Source organism: Puma concolor, chromosome B1 (assembly GCF_028749965.1).
Source record: "Puma concolor isolate L17-30 chromosome B1, mPumCon1.1.hap2, whole genome shotgun sequence".
Lineage (NCBI taxonomy): Eukaryota > Metazoa > Chordata > Mammalia > Carnivora > Felidae > Puma > Puma concolor.
Window position 1 is genome coordinate 147465716 of NC_141670.1, and position 14027 is coordinate 147479742.

The 14027-nt window shown below is 37.3% G+C and overlaps 1 protein-coding gene across 1 annotated transcript; it reads right to left on the reverse strand.

Moving 5' to 3' along the window:
* Positions 1-234: 234 nt before the first annotated feature.
* On the reverse strand, positions 235-3920 carry CXCL8 (C-X-C motif chemokine ligand 8). Its single transcript, XM_025921942.2, has 4 exons — positions 3764-3920; positions 2233-2368; positions 1864-1947; positions 235-1389 (listed from the first exon to the last, which is right to left on the reverse strand). Exons 1-4 carry the CDS (start codon positions 3825-3827, stop codon positions 1368-1370), a joined length of 306 nt encoding a protein of 101 aa, XP_025777727.1. The 5' UTR covers positions 3828-3920; the 3' UTR covers positions 235-1367.
* Positions 3921-14027: the final 10107 nt, after the last annotated feature.

Consider the following 14027-nt stretch of genomic DNA (forward strand, 5'->3'; position numbering starts at 1 on the left):
CACGTAGCTGCAAATAGCAAGATTCCATTCTTTTTGATTGCCGAGTAATACTCCATTGTATATATATACCACATGTTCTTTATCCATTCATCCATCGATGGACATTTGGGCTCTTTCCATACTTTGGCTATTGTTGATAGTACATTTATGTCTTTTAATGCAAAATATTATTTTTAATATAAAAAGTTATAAAACAATAACTTTTAAAACTACTAAAGAAAGACAAACACCCAATAACTTTGACAATAAGTTTTATTTTAAGTTGTTTCATAGTTACACTTAGATTTCCACACCATCAAACAGCAGAAAAAAAATCTCTTTGGGAATACATAAAAGCATCTTCAAGTCAGAAAATAAAGTCAGTGTTTAAAAACACAATAATTTAAATAAAATTAAAAGAATCCATTTGTACATAATAAATAAGTTTTAACTAGCAAGAAATTATTTGGTTAATTTTGCTTGTTGAATTTTTGCTTCTTTGAGAAACAATTATAATTCAGGATTCTTACAATTCAACACAGCCCAGTACAAGGCAGGCAGTGACAAGACAAGGCTAGGACTATAAAAGTAGGATTTCTAGTTCAATTACAATTTCAGATAAATAGTAATATACATATACTAAAAAATTATTCATTGTTTATCTGAAATAAAAATTAATTGGGTCTCTTGTTTGTTTTCAATTTTGCTAAATCTGGTACCCTTGATCAACATAGTTCCCTAATGTCACATCATTTAATATCAAAATAAATAAAAATTCACTACTGTCATACTATCCTACCAACAATGCTTCATTTCCCATTTTCCCCAATTTATACAGAGAGATTCCCCTATTTGTGTCTTAAATAAATACATAAATAATAAATAAGCAAACAAGTTTCACTTGCACATAATAATTCGCCTGACATGAGAAAAAGTTCAAGTGCTTCCACATGTCCTCACGTCTCTGTGAGGTAGGATGGTGACTGATACTTTTTCTCCAGTTGAGGAATAAATACGGAAACAAGGACAGGGATTCATGTATCCTGGCCAGCAGGTTGAGGTTGAAAGATGTAACAATAACTACAAAACATATCCAGGATTTCCAGTTAAATTTGAATTTGTGGTAGACAATAAATAATATTTTTAACATAAGTGTGTGTGTCTAAATATTGCATGGGACAGTGTCATGGGACATTGGAAAAAAACTATTCATTGTTTTTCCTAATCTCCAGATTTAACTGAGCATACTCTATTTTATCTGGCAACCAACCCTACACCAGACCCACACACTGCATGAAGTGCTGAAGTGAATTTGCTTGCTTGAAGTTTCATTGGCATCTTTATTGAAGAATTCTTGGAAACCATGGAGAATGTGTTTGTTTGTTTGTTTATGCATTTTGTTTCTCAGCTCTGAAAAGAAGTAAAATTAAAATCAAAATTTTGTAAATTAACATTATTCAAATCAGGAAGAGAGTATGGATCTTGAAAATACATTTACTATGGAAATTAATACAGTCCTAGATATTCGTGTGTTAGAAATGTCCTAATTGTCAACTATTGTTGAAACTATTGTTTCTATAAATAGAAAGACCAGATAAGTTATCATCCAAACCGAGACCCTTCTGAGGGAACCATACTAATGATGCATGGCATGACATTTTAAGCCCAGACTTGCCCTGACAAACTGAGACGGATGGTCTTCCCAGTCTTGAGAACAACAAACTCACTATTGCCGCTATTTTTTTGTTAAGTCAAAGGGGCAGATCCCTAGAGAGTAGTCTTCCAGCAGAAACAAGAAAATTAGAGGCTAACTTTTAGACTGTATGTCTCAGAATAAATGAAGCATCTAAATTAAAAACAAACAAACAAAAAAACACAACTTACTTCTTCAAAAATATCTCCACAACCTTCTGCACCCACTTTTGCTTGGGGTCCAGGCACACCTCTTTTCCATTGACGAGCTTTACACTGAAATGACAGAGATATGATTGAATCAGTATTTAGTGGGTTTCAGACATCCCGTTGTCAATTCGAGTCGTGGTTCTTGAAATATAGGCATAAAATCTGAGTTCAAGTTGTTGTTAGCTACGAGGCATGAGAGGTACTGTATGTAAATGTCATGGAGACAAAGAATTTCTTTCTTGTCTTGCCCACTGCTGTGTTCCTGTACCTAGAACTTTGTATGACACTTCTACCTTCCTCAATTATAGGTTTGCTGGAGTAAAATATCTAATCACTTTTGAAAGTACTTACATGATTTCTGAGTTTTCACAGTGTGGGCCACTGTCAATCACTGTCAGTTCTTTAATTAATTTGGGATTGAAAGGTGTGGAATGAGTTTTTATGCACTGGCATCGAAGTTCTGAACTAATTCTTGACACAACTGCAGCTGTGAAAAAAAAAATCAATTCAGGATTAATTTCAACCTGGATACAGCTCTGCTGGCTACTCTCTCCTTAATTTCAACCTGATCATTTAGTGATGGGATGTTTGGTAAACATCTCATCTTTAGTAAACTCATTCTCAGAGTGGAAGCCTGGATATTCTCTTAGCTCCTAAATTCAATTAAAAAAATTGTTGGGGCGCCTGGGTGACTCAGTTGGTTGAGCGTCCAACTCTTGATTTCAGCTCAGATCATGATCCCAAGGCCATGGGATTGAGCCCTGTATCTGGCTCGATGCTAAGCCTGGAACCTGCTTGAGATTCTCTCTTTCTTTCCCTCTGCCCCTCTCCTCTACTCACGTTCTCAATCTCTCTTTTAAAATAAAAATGAAATAAAATAACAAACTGTCACTAATGACAGAATTGATTGACTTCCCGCATCAAGACTTGGAGTTGCCTTTGTGAAATGTTGACATCCTCACAGTACTTTTTTTTCTACTTGATATTGTGCAACCTTCTATGATGCCACAATGTTACCTACAGTATGTAAACTAAAATTCAACAACAGAGAAATTGCCTTCAGAAAAAGTTAATAAAAATAGATAAGTAAGTTGCACAAAGATATCTCATATCTTGGGAAAATCCTTAATGCTTAACAGAAAAGAAAAAATATATAGAAACTACATGCTATGAACATTTCTTTTTTTTTTTAATTTTTTTTTTTAACGTTTATTTATTTTTGAGACAGAGAGAGACAGAGCATGAACGGGGGAGGGGCAGAGAGAGAGGGAGACACAGAATCGGAAGCAGGCTCCAGGCTCTGAGCCATCAGCCCAGAGCCCGACGCGGGGCTGGAACTCAAGGACCGCGAGATCATGACCCGGGCTGAAGTCGGACGCTTAACCGACTGAGCCACCCAGGCGCCCCGTTATGAATATTTCTAACTGCATTTGTTTCATAGGAGGGATCCCAAAAGGTTTACAATTTGTCAGGGTGTCTTTAAACCAAATAGGAATTGATAGTTGTCTGAAGCTGGTCACTAAAACAGCACAAGGGGTAAAATTACCAGGTTTACCATACTTGATATTAGTTAATAATAATATGGGTGATTGTAGCCTCTAATAAGATACACTCTAAATTATAGATTTAAATTAAATGTATGCATACTACAGAATATGAATGATAGGAACAGAATGTTGACATTAATCAAGCTTTATACTTTTCTAAGTGTTGTATAGATCAAGCCTAAACAATTAAAACTTCAATTGAACATGAAATGACTGTAAATATTATTTCCTTTTCTTGAATAAGAAGAATGTTATTAAAGCAGGAAGGATAATCTTGCAATCTAAGGATCACATTTAGACACAGGAAAGCTGGTAGATCAGAAAGGCATGCTTACCTTCACACAGAGCTGCAGAAAGCATGAAAGCTGCTAAGAGAGCAACAACCAGCTTGGAAGTCATGTTGACGCAAGGTGCTTTAGTTCTGGTTTCTTCTTGGCTCTTGTCCTAGACGCTTGTGAGCTCTGCTGTCCCAGAGGACTTGTGTTGGATGGAGAGCTTCTGTGGCTTTTTATATTATTCACAGCAGCAGAGAATATGCACCCTCATTCTTGAATTATGTCAGAGGAAATTCCACAATATGCAACCGTCTGTCTGCCCTTTGTGAGCAGACCTGACTCATCCCACTCCTGGAACATGTCTCTTATCAGATTTTTGGCACGATGGAAATTCTATTTGATCTTTAACATTATTTAATGTATTTCATTTAAAAACATTTTCAACCATGTTTCAAAATAACTGTTACACATTCAAGCTTCTCTTCTTTGACACATTCTTATCAGATGTACTTTTTTAATTTATAAATAAATTTATTGGAGTCCCATCTGGCAATTGTTAGAGAAAGGTCATTTGTGATAACTCTTTTAGGGTATGGTCATTCCTCTAGGGAAATTACAGGTGCTGTAACGATAGAGAAAGTAATCTTGACAACCACTTTTATTAGAGACACAATTTTGAGAAGTCCGTTTCTGCATATTTTGGAAAGTTTCCAGAAACCATTACTCTTCTCAAGGAGAGTATTACAAGTTTTCAAAAGATTTGGTTTTCTAATGTATGTTTGAAAGAATGAAAAGGCACACCTTTCAGTTTGGTTCCACTAATATTTATCAAGTAACTTCTGAGTAGTGTGGGGATCTAGAGATAGACAAGATTAAGTACTTGTTATCAGAGAGTTTGGTCTGTCATAAGAAGAAAGCAATACACAGACCTGACTGTATTATAGAACAGACAAGTGGTACCGAGATTTTAATTCCAACAGGGACAGAAGGACAGAGTATTCCAGAAGCAGTGTGAGCAGGGTGTTGAAGAAGAAGGAGAAGATGAAGGAGAACAGCACATTCTACCTAAAAACATTGTTCAAGGACACATGAATGAGGATATGTCTGTGCTCCAGGAAGAGGTTCCTTGGGGCTACTTGATAAGGGTAGAATTAAGTAGTATCTAATGGAAAGGCAAACCGTGTATGCTTAGTGGAAAAACCATCCAGGTTCAAACTCGGTCAGCCACCTAATTTTTGTGTGGCTTTTAAACTTTCTGAGTTCCAGTTTCTAGTATCTATAAAATGGGTTAAATAACCCCACCCTGTCGCATAAAGTTAATATATGTAAACTTCCTAGCTGAACTTTTGAACTGGTAAATTCTCACCTATTCCAAGAGTTATGACTTATATTTCTCATTGTTGTCAGATTACCCACTTCCAAACTGCAAGGATATTCAACCAATAATGATTTCCTAAAAATCTCATTTGCCTTAGAGGCATTCCTGAAAGAAGATCAGTTGCTGAAAGACCAGTTGAACCAGCTCACACCATGTAAGGTAACAATACAATAAAATAGAAACATCATCAGTTCCAGTTATGGTTTGCTAAAATTAAAGCTCCAGATAAAATTCTGACAGCATTAGCACTCAAGTTGCTCTTTCAAATGAAAATCTGGAATATGGAGAGTCTTATAATCTATAGAATTCCAGAATGCTTGAGGCAGTAACTGGCTTAAACACTGATATAAAATTTAAATTAAATTCTTAGACCAAAAAAAAAAAAAAAAAAGATTGAAAATTAGAGCAAGGGTAATAATGTTTCAGAATTTGAACATTTGTGGGTTGGGAAGAAAACTTCCTTTGCTGAAAGATTTGTGTAGTAGGGGCACCTGGGTGGCTCAGTTGGTGAAGTGTCCAACTCTTCAGGTCATGATCTCATGGTTCCTGAGTTCTAGCCTCATATCGGGCTCTGTACTGACAGTGTGGAGCCTGCTTGGGATTCTGTCTCTCTCCTTCTCTCTCTGCCCCTCCCCCATCATGCTGACACACACTCTCTCTCTCTCTCTCTCTCTCTCACACACACGCACACACAAATAAATTAATAAACATTAAAAAAAGATTTGTGTAGTGATCTCAGCTCAACTTCTTACATATCACTTGAATTTACTTGATGTCAGGGACAGTATGGGTGTGTGTGTGGGGGAGGGGTGTATTAATTAACTCTCACAGCAGTGGGATAAGTAATAATGTCCTCATTTAACAGATGAGGACACTTCACAATGTTTCCAAGTTCATATATCTAAGTTGTGGCGTTGATGGTCCCAAAACTTACTCTTTTGAACACTGGTCTAAAAGCACATGCACAAAAGGGGAGTTCATAGAACTTTTCTTCAGGACACTAGGCTACAAAGCCATCTTTTTATGACTCCATCCTTCTTCAGTTCTCAGAGATTAGTCTGTGTTTTCTCAGGGAAGAGACACTAAGAAAAAGAAACTAAAACTCAGTCCAACTCTGGGCAAGTGCACAATTTATAAACAATTCAGTATATTCAACATCTCTCATATTTCCCAGGGAGCTCAATAAAGCAGTGAGTTTGTCCACACAGTGAGTGAGTGGGGAGGGAAATGTAATGTTTGAGTGCTTTCCAAAGACGTTGTTTGGTTTCCCGGTACTGGCATACATCGTTTTATCATGCTTTGCTTTATTGAGTTTTGCAGATACTGTGTTTTTTATAAGTAGGTTTGTGGCAACCTTTTGAAGATAAAGTCTATAACTGCCATCTTTCTAACGGTATTTGCTCACCTTTTATCTCTGTGTCACAACTGTAATTCTCACAACATTTCACATGTTTTCTTCTCATTATATTTATTATGGTGATCTGTGGATCAGTGGTCTTTGAGGTCACCATTTAATTGTTTTGGAATGCTGCCAACCACACTCATAGAAGATGCCAAATTTAACTCACTAATGTGTGTATTCTGACCGCTACACCTACCAGCTACTCCCCATCTTTCTCTCTCTTCTCTGGCCTCCTTATTCTCTGAGCTGCAACAATTATGAAATTAGGCCAATGAATAATCTGACAATGGCCTCTAAATATTCAAGTGAGATGAAGGTCACACCTCTCTCACTTTAAATCAAAAGCTAGAAATGATTAAGCTTAGTGAGGAAGGCATGTCAAAAGCTAAGATAGGCCTAAAGCCAGGCTTCTTATGCTAAACCGTTAGCTAAGTTGTAAATGCAAAGCGAAAGTTCTTGAAGGCAATTAGAAGTGAACACATGAATGATAAGAAGCAAAACAGCTTTTTTGCTGATATGGAGAGAGTTTGAGCAGTCTGGGTAGAACATCACACCAACTACAATATTCCCTTAAGCCAAATGCTAATCCAGAGCAAGACCCTAACTCTCTTCAATTCTGTGAAGGCTGAAAGAGGTGAGGGAGCTGTAGAAGAGAAGTTTGAGCTAGCAGTGGTTGGTTCATGGAGTGTGAAGAAAGAAGTGATCTACACCACGTCAACGTGCACACTGAAGCAGCAAGTGCTGATGCAGAAGGTGTGGCAAGTGATCTAGAAGGTCTAACTAAGATAATTCATGAGGGTGGCTACCCTAAATAACAGATTTTCAGTGTAAACAAAAGAGTCTTCTATTGGAAGAGATGCCATCTAGGGCTTTCCTAGCTAGAGAGGAGAAGTCAATGTCTGGTTTCAAAGCTTCAAAAGACAGGCTGTCTTGTTAGGGGCTAAAGCAGCTGAGGACTTCAAGTCGAAGGCAATGCTTATTTGCCTTCTCAATATCCTAGGGATTTTAAGAATTAGGCTAAATCTACTCTGCCTGTGGTCTCTGAAGGGCACAACAAAGCCTGGATGACGGCACATGTGTTTCCAACATGGTTTACTGAATATTTAAGCCCACGGTTGAGATCTAATGATCAGAAAAAAAGATTCCTTTCAAAATAGTACTACTCATTGGGTGTACCAGTACTACCTGGTCACCCAAAAGCTCTGATGGAACTGTATAATGAGACTAATGTTGTTCGCATGCTTGCTTAACACAACATCCATTCTGTGACCCTTAGATCAAGGAGTAATTTCAACTTTCAAGGTTTATTATTTTAGAAATACATTTTATAAGGCTATATTCTCTAGTGTATCTGGCTACGGTACGTTGAAAATCTTCTGGAATGGATACATCATTTTAGATGCAATTAAGAACATTTGTGGCCTGTGGAAAGCGGTCAAAATATCCACATTCACAGGAATTCAGAAGAAGTTGAATCCAACCCTCATGGATGACTTTGAGGGACTAACACTTCAGTGGAGGAAATAGTTGCAGATGTGGTGGAAAGAGCAAGACAACTAGAATTAGAAGTGGAACCTGAAGATGTTGATTGAATTGCTGCAATCTCAGTAATAAAACTGGATTCGATAAGGAGTTGATTCTTATGGATAAGCAAAAGAAAGTGGTTTCTTGAGGTGGAAACCACTTCTGGTGAAGATGCTGTGGTGATTGTTGAAAGGACAACAAAGGATTTAGACTATAACCTAAACTTAGTTGAGAAAGCAGCAGCTGGGTTTAAGAAGAAAGACTCTAGTTCTGACAAAAGTTCTACTGTGGATAAAATGCTATCAAACAGCATCACATGCTACAGAGAAATCATTCATAGAGTCAATCAATGCAGCAGACTTCATTATTGTCTTATTTTAAGAGACTGCTACAAACACCCCAACCTTCAGCAACCACCACCCTGATCAGTCAACAGATAACCATTGAGGCAAGACCTTCCATCAGCAAAAAGATTACAGCTCACTGAAAGTTCAGATGATGGTTAGCATTTTTAGCAATAAATTACTTTTTAATTAAGGTGTGTGCATTATTCTTTAGACACAATGCTATTGCATACTTAATAGACTACAGCATAGTGTAAACAGAACTTTTATAGGCACTGGGAAAGCAAGGAATTGATTTGACTTGCATTATTGTGGTGATCTGGAACCAAACTTGCACTCTTTGAGGTATGCCTGTAGTCATGTTTCTTTCTTTCTCTTCCTACAACCAACCTAAGATTTGAGGACAAAACAGCACATGAGTTATATTACCTTTTATAGCAAAGTACATGTTTCGAAACAATACAGTTCAATGGAGTACAATATTGTTTTTAATTCCACTATTTCTGGAACTTGATTGTTCATCTATTCATTTACTACATATTGGGAATACTATATAAATAAGATCGAGTCTCTGACTTCACAGAGTTTCCAGTCTAGTGCAGAATATAGATACTTAGTTCCACAAGCAAGTACAATACAGCAGTGGGTGTTGCCATACAGATAATTGTGGAAAGATCTGGAAGCAAATAAATAAGACATCTGATGCAGTTTTGATTGATGAATGGAGGTTTTCTGAAGAAACAGCTTCACAACTGTGACCTAACATGGGAGATGGGAAGATCAGAGGGGTGGGGAAAAGGAGTGACTGCCTTCCTAATGGAGGGAAAAGCAAGTACTTACAAGGTAATGAGATGTAAGAGACTATGACTATTGGGGTTCAGAAGTTGTAGAGCATTGTATGGAAAAAAGGGTAGGACTGAAGAAAGGGAAGAGTCAGGATGAGATATGTGAGCAAGACCTGCATCTTAAAAGAAAATTCCTAGTCTCTGCTTCAGTAGTGCCGGCTTGTTCAGTGAACACATATTCTCACATGGACAGACTGACATGAATAAACCAGTCCATTATGATTAGGACCCAATCATACTAGTGACACCAAGAAGCTCAGAGTTCTAAGGACTTACAAACACGCTTTTACTTTTCCCTCAGGGCTTCCTTTGTACTTTTGCTGAGTCCTACTTACAGAAGTACCTCATTTCCCTCTGGTTCATCTCCTCATTTCCTTCCTTCTTTGGCTCAGGGTCTTGTCTGCGTCCTGACATCATCCTTAGAGGTTGAGCTCAGGAGTTCTAGTTAACCTAGGTGCTCACTTTTTTTTAATGGAGGGGAAAACCTTTTTTTATTTTTAATTTATAAGGCAAAATTACCTCTTTGCAAATGTTGTTCATCTCTCACAATGTAACTTTGATGTATATGTCCTTGAACTCCACTCTCCATCAAAAGGATGGACAAGAACAAAGTGAGTAGAGTGGGAATAATTCTAGTCTTGTTCCACCTTTATAAAGGATTCCTGTTGAGTCATTGCATAGTGAGTGGGACTAAATGGGGTGCTGAGTAGGGGAAAGGGCTAATCAGCATGTTTGAGGAAATGCCACTTTGAAGTGGAGTAGAGAGAAATTTTTCACTGACTAGTAAAGCTGCACATAAATATACATATTTTGGTACCCTCTAGGGATGAATGCAGAGTTCATAGATCTATCAATCTTTTAGCTATTTATTTAAGTTCCAACCAGCTCCTGAGACATGAGAAACACTTAGCAAATAGAGAAAAGCATCCAGAGATCTCACAGCCATGGGACCAAATCTATCATCCAAGAGAGAGAAGAGCTCAAAAAAGAGCCAACATAAAGATGGGTATTTACTTTTCCACACTGATACAGAACTTCTTTCATCAAACTCCCCACACAGGAAAACTGAGTGTCTTTTGGTATGTTAAATCATCTGAGTCTTCCTCCCCACCACTGCAAATAGGTATTTTAGAATTAGGGCTATTTTTTTCTTATCTCCCTACCCACCAAAAAGCTGTATTTATGTAATAGAGCAGAATGTGCTTTGAAGTGATAGGAATTTGGGTTTGAGCCGTGTCCAACACTTATTAACCAAGACACCTTGAGCAAGTTGACCCTATGCTGGTGTTGCAGTTGCTGCTGTTAATATCTGAGCCACCTTTCCTAATCTTCCTTTTGAAGAAATTACTTCCAGCTCAGCAATCCTCAAGATTAACAGAACCATAGACAAATGCCGAACATGTATCAATGAGTTGACTTACAACGCCATTAATGCTAAATCACAAATAGAAAATATCTACCCCCTGAAATTTTAGTCAATGAAACTCAGAGTTAAGTGAAAGGTGTAAAACACGTTTTTTTTTTTTTTTTTTTTTTACTTTTTATAGATAATAAACATTTATCTCTACTTTGTTAATATCATAACTTACTTGCCATAGTACCTCAAGGACATTTTAGTTCCATTTCCAAGTTCCAATATCTCCAGTTTACAATTTGTAAAAAAGCTAAGTAAAGATGGCTCTTGCTGCTAAAAGTGTTCTACATTGAAAGAAAAGGCATTTTCCAGTCTTGACAAGTTAGAGGATCAAATAGCTAAATGCAATCGTTTTGAGCAATGTCAAGTCAGAATAACTTAATCTGAAGTGTATGCATGGGTGTTGAACTAAGACAAACTGACCTTCAAGCCTAGTTTTACCACTTCTCAGCCAAACAACCACGAGAAGTGTTTTTTAACCTTTTTTGAGTCTCACTTTCCTCGTGTGAAAAATGAGAATAACACCAGTTCCATAGGTTCACAGTGAGAGTTAAATGAGGAAATACATACAAAAAATGTCAAGAATGGTGCCTGGCACATAGGAGATACTCAGTGAATGCTAGTTTTCTTCCCCTCTAATCTGTCACTTAAGTCACACTTAACTTTGCCTGGATTGGGAGAACCACGTCGTTTTGTAAAAGTTTACCAATCAAAAAGTAAAGATGTATTGACACAACAAATCTCTTCGAGCATACACCTAGCTGCTTTCTCCCCCCTCCATTTGCAGAACTTTCTTTTTTATACCTAATAATTCAATTTACATTCGTGTGTTTTAAAAAAAGTACTATTCATATACACAAAGGACTGAGTACCATTTCTAATTCTATCCCCTAAATCCATGGAGATTTTGAGATGGAGTTTAAAGGATGGGATTGGAGGAAGAGGCTGATTGTGGAAATAGGCATTTATTGTGAACTTGGGAGATCTTTCAGTATGAAAAAAAACATAAATGTTTACTTATAGTCATTTTTTATTTAATCTATAAAGCAAAATTTTATTCAACCATTTTCTTTGTTAGATTTATATTAAAACCATTTGGACTGTATATTCTCATGTTTACAATAAAATATATCTTTGAAATAACAATTATATATTATTTGTCACTAGGGTTTCTTTCGTGTGAAGTAAAGATCATAGGAAATGAAATCACTTGGCAGAAAGGGAAGTTGCCATATTAGAAATGACTGGACTTATGTGTGTGTTAATGTCTTGAGGTAAACAAGAGTCACAGAAGCAATTGACTCAAGTGACAGAAGAAAAAAGAGTTACGAAAATGTTGAATTAAGGTGTTATAGTTTCATAAGAACAGTTTTCTTCTTTTGTCAAAGTTTCCTTTATTATTTTAATCTTTTGCTTTTTATAGACATGTGACACTTTAAGGTTGGGGCGCCTGGATGGCTCAGTCGGTTAAGCATCTGACTTTAGCTCAGGTCATGATCCCATGGTTTGTGGGTTCAAGCCCCTCGTCAGGCTTTGTGCTGACAGCTCAGAGCCTGCTTCGGATTCTGTGCCTCCCTCGCTCTCTGCCCCTCCCCAGCTCATGCTCTGTCTTTCTCTGTCTCTCAAAAATGAATAAATGTAAAAAAATATATTAAAACAATTTTTTTAAAGCTATGTGAAATTGAAACTCAGCATATGGAAGAAAGTAGCTTAAGTGGAAAATCAGTCTTACGTTGTAATTCCTTTATGTTGTTTCTCACAACTCTCCTTCTTAAAACTTTGTGTTAAAGTTTTTTGTTTCATAATATGAGTTTTACCTTAACTAGTTCTTTTCCTGACTTTGACATTAGGGATTTTTGAAATATTTAAGACACAATACGTCCAGAGTACAAACTCTGTGTTGGTGAATTCTGTTAAAGTAAGGAAAATTCAACCTATTTGTGTAACTGTTTGTTGATACGTCTCACTCACTTGACTGGAAATTCCATGAGGTCAGAGAGCATGTCTGTCTTGTTTACATTGTGTGCCTGCTCTTGGCTCAGTGCCCCCAATGAACAAGTGCTCTATAAACATTTCTTGGACGAAAGTACAAATTCCCCAATTTTCAGAACCTTCCCCAATAGAACAATATCAACAACAGGAACTGAAAATGTTTATCTTTGTCTATTGTTTTATTTACATGAACTCAGAAGAATCTAGTATGGAAACTACAGTTTCAGTTCATGCTATCATTTAGTGGTGGATAGATAAAACAGGAGCTAGCTCAGCCAGGCAACAATTTCTTCCTTTGGTGAATTAGCCATCCAAATGCTTTTAGGATGCTTCCGGGTTTGGGGTGAGGGTTACAATACAACAGGCAGGATAAGGGACGGAGAGAAGTGCGCAGGAAATTCCAGTGATGGAGTAGACTTCACTGATGGAGAAGGGCTCTGCTGCTCTCTTCTTTCCATCGCCTGTCTGTGGAGAGTCCAAAAGACGATATACAGTATTTCCAGAAGTCAATGAGTGAACGCGAATGGTGTCCCACAGGTTTGGTCTAGTTAGCCTTAAATGTGCTAAGACCTAACAGATCAGCTTTCTTTTTAGGTATTACCTCGGTGGTTCTTAACTTTTTAAAATTTTAACCATTTAATCACTTGAAGGTGTAGTGAAAGTTATAGGCCTTTTGCTTACTTAAACCCAAATGTACAAAGCTGTACGTTATTTCAGGAAATTCACTGACCATTAAAAATTCTTAAAGAATAAGATCAATAAAGAGTAAAGTGGAGGTATAACACTTGCATAGTGAGTGAATTTCAAATTTACTATTTTTAGATCACATCAACTGAAAGAGAAATATTTTCTGACCACTGTTTACTGTCCCTACATATGTCCAGGACAGAGACTTCAGAACAAAAATTCCTGAAGTTCCCAAAAGAGATGGTGGAGATGGATATGGACAAGAATTAGGAGGAGGAAGAAAATCCTCATATTATATGAATTCAAGTATGAATAACCTTTGGTTTTCTTGCTGTCCATGGGAGTAAAATCCAAACCCAAAAAAGATGAAAGCTGAATACTGCTTTCAAATAATGCAACCTCCTTAGCTAATCTGCTCAAAAGATAATGCCAGTGGCAAAAGGTGGCTGATGTAGGGGGCAAAATTTTAGACCTTTCAGAATTTTCTTTAGCTTGCAAAATAGATATGTAATTGGGGCGCCTGGGTGGCGCAGTCGGTTAAGCGTCCGACTTCAGCCAGGTCACGATCTCGCGGTCCGTGAGTTCGAGCCCCGGGTCGGGCTCTGGGCTGATGGCTCAGAGCCTGGATCCTGTTTCCGATTCTGTGCCTCCCTCTCTCTCTGCCCCTCCCCCGTTCATGCTCTGTCTCCCTGTCCCAAAAATAAATAAAAAAAAAAAAACAAAAAAAAAAAACGTTCA